Source organism: Pan troglodytes, chromosome 9, assembly GCF_028858775.2.
Source record: "Pan troglodytes isolate AG18354 chromosome 9, NHGRI_mPanTro3-v2.0_pri, whole genome shotgun sequence".
NCBI classification, from domain to species: Eukaryota; Metazoa; Chordata; class Mammalia; order Primates; family Hominidae; genus Pan; species Pan troglodytes.
Window position 1 is genome coordinate 51,659,264 of NC_072407.2, and position 18,041 is coordinate 51,677,304.

At 47.0% G+C, this 18,041-nt stretch overlaps 1 protein-coding gene across 8 annotated transcripts in view; it reads right to left on the reverse strand.

Moving 5' to 3' along the window:
* Nucleotides 1-4,835, reverse strand: part of MTCH2 (mitochondrial carrier 2) — a 29,882-nt gene extending 25,047 nt beyond the window's left edge. For 2 of the 8 annotated variants that reach the window (XM_016920857.3, XM_001169637.5), the window contains exons 1-3: nucleotides 4,524-4,835; nucleotides 1,121-1,205; nucleotides 853-959 (exon numbers count right to left, since the gene is read on the reverse strand). In XM_016920857.3, the coding sequence (XP_016776346.1) occupies nucleotides 853-959; nucleotides 1,121-1,205; nucleotides 4,524-4,610 (279 nt within the window). In that variant the 5' untranslated portion in view covers nucleotides 4,611-4,835. The remainder of the gene's footprint in view (nucleotides 1-852; nucleotides 960-1,120; nucleotides 1,206-4,523) is intronic. The other 6 variants (XM_016920856.3, XM_063782942.1, XM_063782939.1 and 3 more) reach the window with 6 other exon arrangements.
* Nucleotides 4,836-18,041: the final 13,206 nt, after the last annotated feature.

Sequence of the window (18,041 nt, forward strand, 5' to 3'; positions counted from 1 at the left end):
TCAGAGGAAGAAGGTATGTAGAGCAAAATAAAATACTTCAGGCTGGGCACGGTGGCTCACGCCTGTAATCCCAGCACTTTGGGAGGCCGAGGTGGGCAGATCACCTGAGGTCAGGAGATCAAGACCATCCTGGCTAACATGGCGAAACCCTGTCTCTACTAAAAATACAAAAAATTAGCCGGGCGTGGTGGCACATGCCTATAATCTCAGCTACTAGGGAGGCTGAGGCAGGAGAACGGCATGAACCTGGGAGGCGGAGCTTGCAGTGAGCCGAGATCACGCCACTGCACTCCAGCCTGGGTGACAGAGCGAGACTCCATCTCAACAAAACAAAACAAAAAAAGAAAAAAAAAACCCACTTCATTTTAAAGGAATTCCCGTTGCTTCCCAGGAAAGAAGATGTTTTAAGAAAATGTTTTTCGGCCGGGTGCGGTGGCTCATGCCTGTAATCCCAGCACTTTGGGAGGCCAAGGCAGGAGGATCACGAGGTCAGGAGATCGAGACCACCCTGGCTAACACGGTGAAACCCTGTCTCTACTAAAAATACAAAAAATTAGCCGGGCGCAGTGGCGGGCGCCTGTAGTCCTAGCTACTCAGGCTGAGGCAGGAGAATGACGTGAACCCGGCAGGCGGAGTTTGCAGTGAGCCCAGATCGCGCCACTACACTCCAGCCTGGGCGACAGAGTGAGACTCCATCTCAAAAAAAAAAAAAAAAAAAAAGAAAGTGTTTTTCAAGAGGAAGAAAGGACAGGGTTATAAATGTATCTTTTAAATTGCTCTTGATATTTAGAACAAACTATGCATAACAGGTAAGCAACATCTATGGGAAGATTGATTTAATTTTCCTCTTACCTGTAAAACTTTACCATGGACCACAGTTCCAAGGACTCCCGAACACAGTCTTGGAGTTAAGCCTGTGAACAACCCGCGCCTCCCATCGATACTGGCAATGTGCTGAGCTAAGAACACAAGTCAGAGATGTTGTCAAGTTCTGGTCAAGAGAAATGGATATACTACAATTTCAAAGAAACAAGCTTTCTATATATTTTCTTTCAGTAACAACTCCTGCCTATCACAGTCCTCAATGTCATGCAAACCCAAATAAATCAAAGGCACTTACCATAACTAAAGAGACCAGGAAGCTGACACACTTGCCGCCCAAAAATATTTCGTCCTATTGTTGGAGGAAGAGGCTCATATCCCACCTTTAAAAACAATGGAATATATCAATATTAAAGCAATATTTCCAGAAATGTCTTGCTTGCAAGGTCTTGAATAAAGAACACAATTTGGGTTATTTTTAAACACAAGTAAAAATGCAGCATAGGTTTTCCAAGGCAATGATGAAGCATCATTCTTGTAGGTTTTTCTTCTGTTGGTAATACTGAGTTCAATAAACTCCAAGTTTCATTTTGGTTCAAATTCTATGACGTAAACCATGTAGCTGAAATAGGCTAATATCAAACTGAAAGAAGGGAACTTTTGCATTAGGAAAGCTACAGTTTACTAAGGGGGCTCAAAAATACCTTCTAAATAAAACCTAAGGCACATTTTATATTTGAACAAAACTAGAAGACATCCATTACGCCAGCATCAGCTGCATATTTGGCAACCTAGACAAAACACTCAAAAGGCAAATGCAGATATAGCTGGATAATTCACTTAGGAAAGAATTACAAGCTAACTTCATGTTAGAAGAACAGGCTGTCGGTCGGGCGCAGTGGCTCATGCCTTGTAATCCCAGCACTTTGGGAGACCGAGGGGGATGGATCACCTGAGGTCAGGAGTTCGAGACCAGTCTGGCCAACATGGTGAAACCCTGTCTCTACTAGAACTAAAAAATTAGCCGGGCGTAGGGGCGGGCGCCTGTAATCTCAGCTACTTGGGAGGCTGAGGCAGGAGAATCACTTGAACCCGGGAGGCAGAGGTTGCAGTGAGCCGAGATTGTGCCACTGCACTCCAGCCGAGGCCGACAACAGCGAGACTCCATCTCAAAAACAAACAAACAAACAAACAAAAAAACACAGGCTGTCATTAACAGCTAATGAAGTCCATTTTATATAGTTAATGATTACCATGGTCTTTGTACAATATACCCAGGATTTTTAACACTACAGATACTTGACAGAATGAATGCTGTAGGACATAGTTTTGATTATTGTTGTGACTCTTAATCTGTCCTATTAAGTAACTCCTGGGCTGGCGTGGTGGCTCATGCATGTAATCCCAGCACTTTGGGAGGCCAAGGTGGGCGGATCACCTGAGGTCAGGAGTTCAAGACCAGCCTGGCCAACATGGTGAAACCCTGTCTCTACTAAAAATACAAAAATTAGTCAGGTGTGGTGGCGGACACCTGTAATCCCAGCTATTCAGGAGGCTAAGGCAGGACAGTCACTTGAACCTGGGAGGCGGAGGTTGCAGTGAGCCGAGATTGTGCCATTGCATGCCAGTCTGGGTGACAAGAGCAAAACTCCGTATCAAAAATAAATAAATAAATAAATAACTCCTGTCTGAGCTCCCTGAAAGTGCTACCAAGTAACCATTTTTATTTTTATTTAGTTACTTATTTATTTTTTGGAGACAGAGTTTCGCTCTTGTCGCCCAGGCTGGAGTGCAGTGGCACGATCTAGGTCACTGCAACCTCCATCTCCCAGGTTTAAGCCATTCTCGTACCTCAGCCTCCTGAGTAGCTGGGATTACAGGCACCCACCACCACACCCAGCTAATTTTTGTATTTTTAGTAGAGAGGGGGTTTTGCCATGTTGGCCAGGCTAGTCTTTAACTCCTGACCTCAGGTGAACCGCCTGTTTCAGGCTCCCAAAGTGTTGGGATTTACAGGCGTGAGCCACCGTGCCCGGCCCAAGTAACTATTTTTACAACTGAGCATTTGGGAATTTCACCAAAACTCCTGGGCTACTTGGCAACACATAGATGTTGTGAAATCAGAATTAAGAATATTCAAAGTTTTTGGGGCAAGAGCTCTGAACATCATTAGAAAACCCCGTCTCCCAGAGAAGTATTGAGTAGTGGGTTCTTTTTTGTTTTGTTTTGTTTTTTTGAGGCTGAGTTTTGCTCTGTTGCCCAGGCTGGAGTACAATGGCGCGATCTCGGCTCACTGCAACCTTCACCTCCCGGGTTCAAGCGATTCTCCTGCCTCAGCCTCCCGACTAGCTGGGATTACATGCACGCACCACCACACCTGGCAATATTTTGTATTTTTAGTAGAGACGGGGTTTCACCATGTTGGTCAGACTGGTCTCAAACATCGACCTCGTGATCCGCTCACCTCGGCCTCCCAAAGTGCTGGGAAGGCGTGAGCGAACGCGCCCGGCCCCAAGGGTTCTTACTAGATATACTGCAACATGCTGTCATCTCCGATGCTATCTAGCCCCAAATGTGCCAATTCTGTTTTGGATGTTACAGTACATTCTAATCAGTCTTTGTTCTAGGTACAAAGAATTTATTTGCAATAGCCTTTAACATATGGAATCTGAATTCACACAGGTCTACTCAGCAAGAAATAATTTGGATTCCCAACAACTCAAGAATAAGAAATGGGGCCCTCTCTAGTGTCTTGCCTATTTTTTACAGAAAAGTAGACGGCGAGACAGGGGTTCTAAAAACTGTTCCATTCCTAGGCACAGTGCATGAGGTAATTATGTCAACTCTCAGTAAAAGCATAAAAAAAAGAATGACCTGCCCATTACAGGGATATAGCAAAGGAACTGGAAACACTAAGTCTATCACTTACTTGGCCTACCTGCATGTGAATATAAAATATCATGTAATAATTATTTGACAGTAGATTAGAAACTAACTCCCAGGTTTAAACTCGCTAAAACTCAGCTTCACTAATTTCCAGCTCTGACAAATGTGATTTTCATTGTCAGGAGCCACATGGGCCGCTGCTGGAAAGCGCTCAATGCATCCTTCCGAAATCTGACAGAGCAACCCCTTCATTAACACTTCTGAATGAGCTCCTTGTGTTTCTCTCAGTATCTGGTGCGAAAACCTCGGAACAGAAAAGCAGTAGTAACAGTAGCATAAAAAGAAAAAAAAAGGAATAAAAAATAAAATGTTGGTTCCCACCTAACTTCACATTTGTCTTCAACTGAGTATTTCGTGTTTTGCGTCTGAGATTTTGGGGGGAGTAGTGGTGAATGTGAATTTCGGAGGGGCGAGAGGGAGGGTTCGGAAGCCTTTGGTGGCGACCGGCCAGGATCCACCTCAGGGAAGAAGAACCAAAGTTCAGAGGATTCGCCGGGCAGGGCAGGGCCGGGTGGCGGTTGGCTAAGGGAGGAGAGGGCCTCAACGCTGGGCGGCGAGGCGAGGGCTCGGCGAGGCCCCCAAGCGGGGCCGCGGGACTGAGGAAGCTGTCCCTGCGGGGAGGTAAAGGGCAGCGGAGGAGCAGCAGCATCTCGGGAGAATGAAGGGCCCGCAAGGCTGAGCCGATCCTCAGGCGCCCTGAGCAGCAGCGACCGAACGGGGCGCCGGGCGGGGTAGGGAGCGGCGACGCCTCATACCTGGATGAGCACTTTCACGTACATGAGCGGCTGGGACAGGATGGTGAGACCGGAGCCCAGGAGCACCTGACTGGCCGCGTCCGCCATGATGGCACCCGCGGGCGGACGGACGGACAGACAGCGGAGCCACCAAGCGACCCGGTGAGCCGGTCCTAGGTCACGTGCCAGGGCCGCCGGTTTCACTGGCCCGCCCGCGGCGCGCGCGCACGCACGCAGCAGCACGCGCCTCTCCGCCCAGTCCCCGCCCCCCTGTCCCGCCCCGAGAAACGGCGGGCGCTCGCGAGGGGGCGCTGAGGTCGGGGCGGGGCTTAAGGGACGGAGGCGCATGCGTTCTGCCGGGGGCTCGCCCTTCACCAGGAATGACGGTTTCTCTTGCACATGCGCTTCCAGGCCGCAAGTGTCCGGAAACAGAAGAATGGGAGTGTCAGTGGGGGAGTGTGACCGTGACGGCAGAGGCAAGGTCAGAGGACTGAAAAGAAATTGAAAAGGATTCTTCATTATGCTTCATCTCTGCACTTGCCTTTTGGGCATCATCAACATAGGGTTCAAAACATACTCAGCATCAGAGCCGTTAACAGTCTCGTGACTGACAAACTCTAAATAAGTATAGCAAATAATGAATCCGCTAGCGAGTGGCTTTTCATTCATTTATTCGTTTGATTAATGTTATCTTCTCAGAAAAACCTTCTCTGACCATTCTAAAATTACCTCCCCCTTTTCTTTTTCTTTCTTTCTTTTTTTTTTTTTTTTTTTTGAGACGGAGTCTCGCTCTGTCACCCAGGCTGGAGTGCAGTGGCCCGATCTCAGCTCACTGCAACCTTCGCCTCCCAGGTTCAAGCAATGCTCCTGCCTCAGCCTCCCTAGTAGCTGGGATTACACGCACACGCCACCACGCCCGGCTAGTTTTTGTCTTTTTAGTAGAGACGGGGTTTCACGATGTTGGCCGGGCTGGTCTCAAACTCCTGACCTCATGATTCACCCGCCTTGGCCTCCCAAAGTGCTGGGATTACAGGAGTGAGGAGCCATCGCGCCTGGCCACCTCCCTCTTATTTTCTCCCACATTGTGCCCCGTCGTAGCATTATCACTGAAATTATGTCTCCTCCACTGGAATGAAAGCTCCATGAGTTCAGGAACCGTGACAGCCTTTGTTCACGGTTGTGTTTTCAGTGCCCAGCACATACGAGGTGCTCAATAAATATTTATTGCACAAGTGAACAAATACTTCAGTGCCTACCAGTCTACAGGCTATCAGAGGCAAAAGTGAAAAAGGCATTGTCCCTGCTCCTTCAGCCCCAGCTCACGTGTTCTATCAAACAACATTTGGTGAATCTGAGCTTGGAGCAGAGTGAAGTACTGTAGGGGAAAGACTTGGATTTGGATCCTGGCTTTTCCACTGCATCCATTTGTCATTTTAGCTTCTTTAATTTCCAGTTTTTGTATCTAAATCTAACACTACTGTCTATCTCTCAGGGCTATTATGAGCATTAAGTGAAATTATGCATAGGAAAGGGTTTTTTAAAAAAACTTTATATTGAAATACAGATATTGGCACGGTGGCTCACACCTGTAATCCCAACACTTTAGAAGGCTGAGGTGGGTGGATCACCTGAGGTCGGGAGTTCAAGACCAGCCTGACCGACATGGTGAAACCCCATCTGTACTAAAAGTACAAAAATTAGTTGGGTGTGATGGCGGGTGCCTGTAATCCCAGCTAGTCGGGAGGCTGAGGCAGGAGAATTGCTTGAACTCGGGAGTTGGAGGTTGCAGTGAGCCAAGATTGCGCCATTACACTCCAGCCTGGGTGACAGGGCGAGACTCAGTCTCAAAAGAATAAATAAACAAAAAATAAAGTTGTAAGAAACAAGTTGCTTCTAACTGAATCTAGAAACATAAAGCTGAGCCAGAGAGACTATTTAGCAGGGGATTCTTTTTTTTTTTTTTTTTTGAGACAGGGTCTGTCTTTGTCACCCAGGCTGGAGTGCAGTGGTGCAATCTCGGCTCACTGCAACCTCCACCTCCTGGGCTCAAGCGATCCTCCTACCTTAGTCTCCCAATTAGCTGGGACCACAGGTGTGCACCACCATGCCCAGCTATTTTTTTTGTATTTTTAGTAGAGATGGGGTCTCGCCATGTTGCCCCAGGCTGGTCTCAAACTCTTGAACTCAAGTGATCCACCTGCCTCCCAAAGTGCTGGGATTACAGGTGTGAGTCACCACACCTGGTTGGATTATTTATTCTTGGATTTGTGCATTGATGGTGCCAAATAATATTGCCTTGTCCCACTGATGCTAGTGAGCATGGGGAGGCACAGAGCCTCTTGCCAGGGGTGGGTGGTTGGGGGATTCAGTCTGCTCCACAATATTTTCCAATGGTGTGAGGCAGAAGCTGCTGATGAGGTTTTGGGAAGAATCTGCAGAGAATAGGTAACCGAAGTCAGCAGTATAGATAAGGGAAGAGGTGCTATGTACAGCTGCCTAGGCTGTGCACTGCATAACTCAGAGTGGGGCCAGTCACAAAGACTATGATCTGAATGGCATTCCCTGATACAGTTCAGTATGATGACCCTAAGATGGGTTATATTTGCTGACCCATATTGCAGTGGTGAGAGGAATAACGGAAGTCAAAAGGGGCAGAATTAACTGGGAAGGAAACAGAACTAGAACAGCATGTCACTGAAGTCAAGAGAAAAGTTTGGAAAAAGAAAGGATAGTCAATATGTCAAAAGCTTCCAAGAGGTCAATAATGAAGCCCAGAAGCCGGGCGCGGTGGCTCACGCCTGTAATCCCAGCACTTTGGGAGGCTGAGGTGGGTGGATCACCTGAGGTCAGGAGTTCAAGACCAGCCTGACCAACATGGAGATAACCCATCTTTACTAAAAAACAAAATTAGCCGGGCGTGGTGACGCATGCCTATAATCCCAGGTACTCGGGAGGCTGAGGCAGGAGAATCGCTTGAACCCGGGAGGCGGAGGTTGCAGTGAGCCGAGATCATGCCATTGCACTCCAGCCTGGGCAACAAGAGTGAAACTCCATCTCAGAAAAAAATGAAGCCCAGGGAAGGCTGAATGGATTTACCAGTTAAAAGCCTCTTGGGAGCAGGGCACATGCCTGTAATCCCAGCACTTGGGTGGATTGCTTTGAGCTCGGGAGTTTGAGACCAGCCTGGGCAACATAGTGAAACTCCGTCTCTGCAAAAAAGAAAAAAAATTAATTGAGCATGGTGGCTTGCACCTGTAGTCTCAGCTTCTTAGGAGGCTGAGGTGGGAGGATTGCTCGAGCCTGGGAAGCAGAGGTTACAGTGAACCGAGATTGTACCACTGCACTCCAGCCTGGGGGACAGAGTAAGAGCCTGTCTTGAAGAAAAAAAAAAAAGAAGTCTCCTGGACTGGGAGGCGGTCTGACTTGGGAGAGAGATCACGTAATTGTCCAGTGGGTTCTTCCTGCCTGCTGCACAGACAAAATCAGTTCACTGAGACTGTGGCATTACAGTAAAGAAAGAGTTTAATTAACACAGTGTGGGCCATGTGGAAGAACTTAAGTTATCGCTCAAATCACTCTCCCTGAGGGCTCAGAGGTGAGGGTTTTTCAAGGATGCTTTGGTGGCAGGGGGCTCAAATGGGGAATGTTGATTGGTTGGGGATGAAATCATAGGGGTATAGAAAGCGGTCCTTGACAGCCTGTGGATGGAGGCCACAGGACCAGATGTCATGAGTGGTGGGTCTGAGTGGAGTCAGTAGCCACCAAAACATCTCAAAAAGCCAATCTTAGATTCTATGTTAGTGATGTTATCTCTGCCAGGTGTGATGGTTTACGTCTGTAATCCCAGCATTTCAGGCAGAGGTGGGAGGATAGTTTGAGACCTGCCTGAGCAACACAGCAAGACCCCATTTTCCACAAAAAGGAGAAAAATAAAAAGACCAAAAAACCTCAAGTAATTGAAAAACGTCATAAAAGGCCAATCTTAAGTTGTACAATAGTGATGTTATCTATAGGAGTAATTGGGAAAGTTACTCCTATATCTCATGATCGCCAGAATAATGACTAGCTATCGTTTAACTGGGCCTGTATCTTAGCAAAATCCAAGCCCCTGTCTTAATCCTAACCTGGTCCAAGGATGTCCAGGCTGGTCTTGAACTTCTGTGCTCAAGTGACCCTCCCACCTCGGCCTCCCAAAGTGCTAGGATTACAGGCATGAACCAGCTTACCCAGCCGGTATATATTTATTGTATTTATTTTGCCTTATAGGAAGACCTGAGTTCAAGGAGCCTTCTGAGTTGGATGAGGCTGTGACACAAGAGTCTTACCAAAAACCTAGATTCTTTCCATCCCTGTGCTCTTCCTCCTTAGGCCGGTAGCAAAATAGTTTTGAGCCTCACATGCAACACTGATAGTCAGAGGAAGAAGAGAGAAGGGTTTTTGTTTTTGTTTTTGTTTTTTTGAGACAGAGTTTCACTGTTGTTGACCACGCTGCAGTGCAATGTCGTGATCTTGGCTCACTGCAACCTCCGCCTCCCGGGTTCAAGGAGGTTGCCTCAGCCTCCCGAGTCGCTGGGTTTACAGGCGCCCAACACCACGCCCAGCTAATTTTTGTTATTTTTAGTAGAGACGGGGTTTTGCCATGTTGGTCAGGCTGGTCTCGAACTCCCAACCTCAGGTGATCTGCCTGCCTTGGCCTTCCAAAGTGCTGGGATTACAGGTGTGAGTCACCGCGTCCAGCCTTTGAGAAGGTGTCTTTTTAAAAATAGTTCTCTCTTTTTTGGCACACCAAAGCTCATCACAAAATGGCTCTTTTTTTTTTTTTTTTTTGAGACGGAGTCTCACGTTGTCACCCAAGCTGGAGTGGAATGGCACGATCTCGGCTCACTGCAACCTCTGTTCCCAGATTCAAGCGATTCTCCTGCCTCCTCCTCTTAAGTAGCTGGGACTATAGGAATGTGCCACCATGCCTGGCTAATTTTTTTTTTTTGTAGTAGAGACGGGGTTTCACTGTATTAGCCAAGATGGTCTCGATCTCCCGACCTCGATGATCCGCCCGCCTCAACCTCCCAAAGTGCTGGGATTACAGGCATGAGCCACCATGCCTGGCTCTCAAATTGGCTCTTTTTGGAGGAAGAAACCTTTTCTCAGAAACCTCCCCAGCAGAATTCTCATGAATTACTGGACAGAAGTGAGTCACCCACCACCACCTAAACCAATGATTGGCTTAGACTAGTGGTTCTCAACAGGGTTAATTTTGGCCCTCAGGGGATGCTTATCAAAGTCTGTGTTAGGGCTCCAAAACCAATACCCCAAAATGTATGGTATTTTGACATACTGAACTGAAAAAGCCTCAAGGTCTCCCTGGCTTTTACCCTCCTATAATCTCTCCCAAAACCTTTACCCTGGCCGGGCGTAGTGGCTCACGCCTATAATCCCAGCACTTTAGGAGGCCTAGGCAGGAGGACTGTTTGAGTCCAGTAGTTCAAAACCAGCCTGGGCAACATAGTGACACCTGGCTCTACAAAAAAATAGAAAAAATAGGCCGGGCGCGGTGGCTCACGCCTGTAATCCCAACACTTTGGGAGGCCGAGGCGGGTGGATCACAAGGTCAGAAGATCGAGAACATCCTGGCTAACACGGTGAAACCCCATCTCTACTAAAAATACAAAAAAATTAGCCGGGTGTGGTGGTAGGCACCTGTAGTCCCAGCTACTTGGGAGGCTGAGGCAGGAGAATGGTGGGAAACTGGGAGGCGGAGCTTGCAGTGAGCTGAGATTGCGGCACTGCACTCCGGCCTGGACGAAACAGCAAGACTCCGTCTCAAAAAAAAAAAGAAGAAGAAGAAAAAATTAACTGGGCTTGTCGGTGTGTGCTTGTAGTCCCAGTGACTCAGGAGGCTGAGGTGGAAAGATTGCCAGGGAGGTTGAAGCTGCAGTGAGCCATGATTGTGCCGCTGCAGTGAGCCATGATCGTGCCGCTGCAGTGAGCCATGATCGTGCCACTGCAGTGAGCCATGATCGTGCCACTGCACTCCAGCCTGGGCAACAGAGCAAGACCCTGTCTCAAAACAACAGCAAATTCCTCTTCTTCCCCCTCCTACAACCTGTTTTTCTAGGATGGTATATTAACTTCTGAACCACCTAGAGGGGTGGACAATCACTCTGTGATTCACACCATGCTAATGTCAATAAATTTCTATGCCTTTTTTTTCCAGTTAATCTGCCTTTTTCGAGTTGATTTTTCAGCAAAACTTCAGAGGGCAAAGGGGCCTTCCCTTGACCCCTGTATCTGGAGACATCAGTACTATACTTGTGGAGAAATCCTGTCCTGCCTAAGGATCTGGGTTGCTAGGGAGCCGACCACAATATCTACGAAAGGAAGGGAAGTCCTGACAGCTGGGGTTCTTGGGTTCTTTCCACCAACTTAAGTTCAATTTGTCTTAGAATGACTGAAAAGGGTCACCCAGCTAAAGGGATAGGCAAACTCTCTTTGCTGGCCTTACATTTTCCTCCTGTCCTTCTCGAGCTTCCTAAGGAGTATCTATATTGTCTTGCCGGGCGCGGTGGCTCATGCATGTAATCCTAGCACTTTGGGAGGCCAAGGTGGGAGGATCACCTGAGCTCAGGAGTTTGAGACCAGCCTGGCCAACACAATGAAACCTTGACTCTACTAAAATACAAAAAAATTAGCTGGGCATGGTGGCACACGCCTGCAGTCTGAGCTACTCAGGAGGCTGAGGCAGGAGAATCGTTTGAACCCGGGAGGCAGAGGTTGCGTTGAGCCAAGATCAAGTCACTGCACTCCAGCCTGGGTGACAGAGTGAGACTCTGTCTCCAAAAATCAATCAATAAATAAAATAAAAAATAAAACTGTTATCTTGCATGTAAAACGGTTCCTTAGAGAGAACATCCTTTGAAAAGTATAGTTCCCCTGCATAGTGTCATGAGAAGCCCATCTCTTTTGCACAAAATCTGTGTGCTTTAGAGATTTATTTCAAATATCTCAGCTTGGGAGCCATATTTGGAAAGTATTTTCCCTTTTCCTTTTCAAGCATAGCAAATTTTTCTGGTTTGGTTAGGGTTCCACTAGCCTTTCAACATTACTTTCCTATCTTTGTTCGCTAGAGAAGTCTGAAAAATGACAAAGAACATGTTGCCTGGCAGCACAGTCATGGACGCTGTCTTTGGATTCCAATCCTGAGAACTGGAGGAAAGGCAAAAATTATTCTCCTTCTTGGCATCAGTCCTTGTTTTCTTTTTTTCTTTTTTGTTTTTTTGAGACAGAGTTTTGCTCTTGTTGCCCAGGCTGGAGTGCAATGGCATGATCTGGGCCCACCACAACCTCCCAGGTTCAAGCAATTCTCCTGCCTCAGCCTCCCGAGTAGCTGGGATTGTAGGTGTGTTCCACCACACCCGGCTAATTTTGTACTTTTAGAAGAGACGAGGTTTCTCCAGGTTGGTCAGGCTGGTCTCGAACTCCTGACCTCAGGTGATCCGCTTGCCTCGGCCTCCCAAAGTGCTGGGATTACAGTCGTGAGCCACAGTGCCCAGCCTCAGTCATTGTTTTCAACACAGACTTAGGATCTCCCACATGACACTGGGGCACCTTAAGTCTCATTTTGCCAAAGGTATAAATGATGCCACCCTTCTTTATGCCCTGGCCTTATGAAATATGCGGTTTATTTCTTTAGTACTCCATGACCAGTTTCCAGAATGGACCTCAGTGATCTCGTTTTCAAAATATCATATTGATTTTTTTTGTAAAAACATATATTTTTTTGAGATGGAGTCTTGCTCTGTTGCCCAGGCTGGAGTGCAGTGGCACAATCTCGGCTCATCACAGCCTCCACCTCCTGGGTTCAAGCGATTCTCCTGCCTCAGCCACCTGAGTAGCTGGGACTACAGGTGTGTGCCACCATGCCCAGCTAATTTTTGTATTTTTAGTAGAAACATGGTTTCACTATGTTGGCCAGGCTGGTCTCGAACTCCTGACCTCCTGACCTCGTGATCCGCCCACCTTGGCCTCCCAAAATGTTGGGATTACAGGCGTGAGCCACTGTGCCTGGTCTATTTTTTTGTGATATTTAAGTGCTGTTAATTTCCTTTTGCTGCTGTGAATATTACCACAAACTTAGTGGGTTAAAACAACACAAATTTATTATCATACCATTATGGAGGTCAGAAATCTGAAATGAGTCTTTATTTTTTCTTTTTTTGAGATGGAGTCTCACTCTGTCACCCAGGCTGGAGTGGCATGATCTCAGCTCACTGCAACCTCCGCCTCCCGGATTCGAGCAATTCTCCTGCCTCAGCCACCTGAGTAGCTGGGATTACAGGCGTGCAGCACCATGCCTGGCTAATTGTTGTATTTTTACTAGAGATAGGGTTTCACCATGTTGACCAGGCTGGTCTTGAACTCCTGGGCTCAGGCAATCCTCCCACCTCGGCCTCCCAAAGTGCTGGGATTACAGGCCTGAGCCACTGCACCCTGCCTGAAATGAGTCTTTTTTTTTTTTTTTTTTTTTGAGATGGAGTTTCGCTCTGTCACCCAGTCTGGAGTGCAGTGGTGCAATCTCGGCTTACTGCAACCTCCGCCTCCTGGGTTCAAGTGATTCTCCTGCCTCAGCCTCCCGAATAGCTGTGATTACAGGGGCCTGCCACCACACCTGGCTGATTTTTGTATTTTTAGTACAGACGGGGTTTCGCCATTTTGGCCAGGCTGGTCTCGAACTCCAGACCTCAGGTGAGCCACCCGACTTGACCTCCCAAAGTCTGGGATTACCAGCATAAGCTTCCATGCCTGGCCTGAAATGAGTCTTAAAGGGTTAAAATCAAGGTGTTGCCAAGGCGCTATTCCTTCTGCAGTTTCCAGAGGAGAAACTGTGTCTTTCCCTTTTCAAGCTTCCAGAGGCCATCTGCATTCCTTGCCTTTTGGCCACTTCCTCCAACTTCAAAGGGCATCAGTTCAACCTCTTCTGTCTTCATGATAGAGGCAGGAGGCAGACAAATGCCTGGGCAGATAGGGAAGGGTCCTTGGTGAAAACCCCACCTTCAAGCCTAAAACAGTCTGAAGGCTAAAAGACCGGACTGCTTGTTCCAGATGAAACCTGCAACCCACAGGGAGATCTTCTGCCCTTGTTTGTTCGCCCTTTCCCTATTGATTCTCTCTGAATAATGCCTTTCAACCAATTGAATGTTGCCTTTCTGATACTACCCATGGCTTGTGTGGGCATGCCCGAATATGCACTGGGGGGATCAGGGTGGAGCTACTAGGATTTCATGCTGTATGCTGGAGAGGAGCCTTGCCTCTTCAGCTCATGTGTGGGAGCCCTTGTATTCAGTTGTGAAGTGGAAACCGTTTTGTAGGACCCCTCTCCTTGCTGAAAGCTTTCCCTTCGTTTAATAAATTCTATTCTATTCTTCAATGTGGCCACATGCCTAATTTTTCCTGGTCATGAGACAAGAACCCGGATTTAGCTGAACTAAGGAGCATAAATCCTGGATCATTCACATGTCCTTTTTCTGAGTCTGATCCTCCTGCCTCCCTTTTATAAAGGCCCTTATGCCCAACTGGTTATAAATCAGGGTTTCCACAGTCCTCTCCTAAGTTTTGATAATTTGCTAGTGTCAACTAAAAATAAAACCCCTGATATAGTTTGGACATTTATCCCTGTGCAAATGTCATGTTGAATTATGACCATGGATGCTGGAGGTGCAGCCTGGCGGGAGGTGTTTGGATCATGGGGGCGGATCCCTCATGGCTTGGTGCTGTCTTCGTGATAATTGAGTCCTCATGAGAGCTAGTCATTTAAAATTATGTGGCACTTCCCCCTCCCTCTCTCTCTCTCAATCCTGCTTTTGCTATGTGATGTGCCTGTTCCTCCTTCGCCTTCCTACATGATTGTAAGCTCCCTGAGGCCTCCCTAGAAGTTGAGCAGATGCCAGCATCATACTTCCTGTAAAGCCTGCAGAGCTGAGCCAATTAAACCTCTTTTTTTTTTTTGTTTTTGTTTTGAGATAGAGTTTCACTCTTGTTGCCCAGGCTGGAGTGCAATGGCACCATCTCAGCTCACCACCACCTCCACCTCCCCAGTTCAAGCGATTCTCCTCCCTTAGTAGAGATGGGGTTTCACCATGTTGGTCAGGCTGGTCCCAAACTCCTGACCTCATGATCCGCCTGCCTTGGCCTCCCAAAGTGCTGGGATTACAGGCATGAGCCACCATGCCCAGCCTATCTAGCACCTTTTAAAAGTCTGAACGGGAAACATTTGCCACCTATTGCCTCTAAGGGTGGCCACCTATGAGACTTCATCTACATAATAAAACTACATACAATTTATCTACATAATAAAAACTTTTATTCCAGATCTGTCTATATAATAACTCTTTCAACCAATTGCCAATCAGAAAATCTCTGAATCCACCTATGACCTGGAAGCACTTCCCTCTCCCCAGTTTGAGTTGTCCTGCTTTTCTGGACCAATGTATACCCCACATTTTGTTGTTGTTGTTGAGACAGAGTCTTGCTCTGTTGCCCACGCAGAGTGCAGTGGTGTGATCTTGGCTCACTGCAGCTTTCACCTCCTGGGTTCAAGTGATTCTCCTTCCTCAACCTCCCAAGTAGCTGGGACTACAGGCACGTGTCACCATGCCCAGCTGATTGTTTGCATTTTAGTAGAGACAGAGTTTGGCCATGTTGGGCTGGCTGGTCTCACATTCCTGGCCTTAAGCAATCCTCCCGTCTTGGCTTCCCAAAATGCTGGAATTACAGGCATGAGCCACTGAGCCGGCACCCCATATGTATTGATTGATGTCTGCCTATAGCTTCTGTCCCCCTAATATCAAGCTGTAATGCAGCCACCTTGGGCACATGTGGCTGTGAACCACATAAGGACCTCCTGAGGCTGTGTCATGGGTCATGGTCCTCATATATGGCTCAGAATAAATCTCTTCAAATATTACATAAAGTTTGGCTCTTTTTGTCAACACTAGAACGGTTTGCAGAATTTAGGAAGACACTTTATTTTTTTGAGACAGAGTCTTACTCTGTCACCCAGGCTGGAGTGCAATGGCTCGATCTTGGCTCACTGCAACTTCTGCATCCTGGATTAAAGTGATTCTCCTGCCTCAACCTCCGAAGTAGCTGGGATTACAGGTGCGCGCCACCATGCCTGGCTAATTTTTGTATTTTTAGTAGAGATGGGGTTTCTCCATGTTGGTCAGGCTGGTTTTGAACTCCCGACCTCAGGTGATCTGCCTGCCTTGGCGTCCCAAAGTGCTGGTATTACAGGCGTGAGCCACTGTGCCCGGCTCAAACCTCTTTTCTTTATAAACTACCCAGTCTCAAGTTATTTATTTATTTATTTATTTTGAGATGGAGTCTCGCTCTGTTGCCCAGGCTGGAGTGCAGTGGTGTGATCTCGGCTCACTGCACCTTCCACCTCCTGCCACCATGCCCAGCTAATTTTTGTATTTTTAGTAGAGACGGGGGTTTCACCATGTTGGCCAGGCTGATCTCGAACTCCTAAACTCTTGATCCACCTGCCTTGGCCTCCCAAAGTGCTGGGATTACAGGCGTGAGCCACTGTGCTCGGCCTGCACTTTCTTTATATTTACTTATTCACAACTGATCAGAAGGCATGTTCTTTTTTTTTTTCTTTTTTTTTTTTTTTTTGAGATGAAGTCTTGCTCTTGTCGCCCAGGCTGGAGTGCAATGGTGTGATCTCGGCTCGCTGCAACCTCCACCTCCCTGGTTCAAGCGATTCTCCTGCCTCAGCCTCCTGAGTAGCTGGGATTACAGGCACCTGTCACTACGCCCAGCTAATTTTTGTATTTTTAGTAAAGACGGGTTTTACCATGTTGGCCAGGCTGGTCTCGAACTCCTGATCTCAGGCGATACACCCACCTTGGTCTCCCAAAGTGCTGGGATTACAGGTGTGAGCCACGGTGCCTGGCCTGCATGTTCTTTCTTTAAATATGGAAGAAGCCTGGCATGTTTTGAGGCCACAGCGAAGTTGCTGGTAGGGAAGGAGAAAGACAAGAGGGGGTAAAGCAATGCAGAAAGTTTGGGAAAGTAGAGTGACTGAATTGAAGCATAAGGTGGAGAGATTAGCCTTAAACCCAAAGTTGGGCACTTTTTTTTCTCTAAGAACAAAGGAAAGAGGGCGGGCGTGGTGGCTCACACCTGTAATCCCAGCACTTTGGGAGGCTGAGGTAGGCAGATCACTTGAGGTCAGGAGTTCAAGATCAGACTGGCCAACATGGTGAAACCCTGTCTCTACTAAAAATATAAAAATTAGCCAGGCATGGTGGCACGTGGCTGTAATCCCGCTACTTGGGAGGCTGAGGCATAAGGATCACTTGAACCTCGGAGGCAGAAGATGCATTGAGCGGAGATGGTGCCATTGCACTCCAGCCTGGGTGACAGAACAAGACTGTCTCAAAAAAATAGAACAAAGGAACGGAACAGAAGTAAGGGTGGACAAGAGTGATGCCAGCTCACCACTCCCGAGTGTTTTCTGTGTGTAGAGCACTCTACTAAGTGCATTATAGACATTTTCTTGTCCGGTCCTCCCAACAATTCTGAAAAGTGTGTCTTGTTTGTGTTCCCATTTTACAGATGAGGAAATTGAATCTTTGAGAGGTCATAAAGCCTAAGGTCATAAAGCTATGGAGTCAGCCTTTGAACCCAGGCATCCTGATGCCAGAGTCTAGATTCTTTTTGGCAGAATGTTCCTTATTTTTGTTTTATCTGATGTTTTTTCATGATTAGATTCAAGATATGCATTTCCAACCAGAATACTACTTAAGTGATGTGTTCGTCTCAGGCTTTCCATCAGAGGGCACAGAATGTCCATCTGTCCCTAAACAATCACACTGTTAAGGTGGTGTCCAATTGCCCTATTATACAGTCACACTTTTTCCCTTCCAACTAATAAGCAATCTGAGTGGAGACACTTTAAAACCATGCAATTATCTTGCTCCTCAAGTTTCCTCCTGAATTTTGCATCCATAGGTACTTCTTGCCTGATCCATTTTACTACAATAATTGCAAAATAATGAATTCCCGATTGCAGCACTACTTCTACATTCACCATCGACCTCAGCTTCATTCTTCTTAAACAAGAGCGCTCTTCCTCTCTTTCTCTCTCATTGATATGAACTCATGATTCCTATTTTTTTCAATAGGTTATAGTTTATTAATGTCCTTAATCATTTTGGTGCCCTAATATCCCAGATTTGGCCAGTGGGAGCTCCTTCAAGTTGGTTCCTTTATCCTGTGACATGCCCCCAGCACTTTTTTACTTTTTGACATAACACAACATTTCAGGCTCCTCATCTCATATCTACATTGCCCCAGACATTTCTCTAATGAACCCTGATTCCTTTTAGTGAGGAATGTATTAGAGACCAAGATCTCAGTGCAAAATGTTCTTATTGCTAATGGGATGTATTTGATTTTAGCCCTTTTTAGCAGATACAGCTGAATACACATACACACATTATCTACATATATGAATATGCATACACACATGCACAT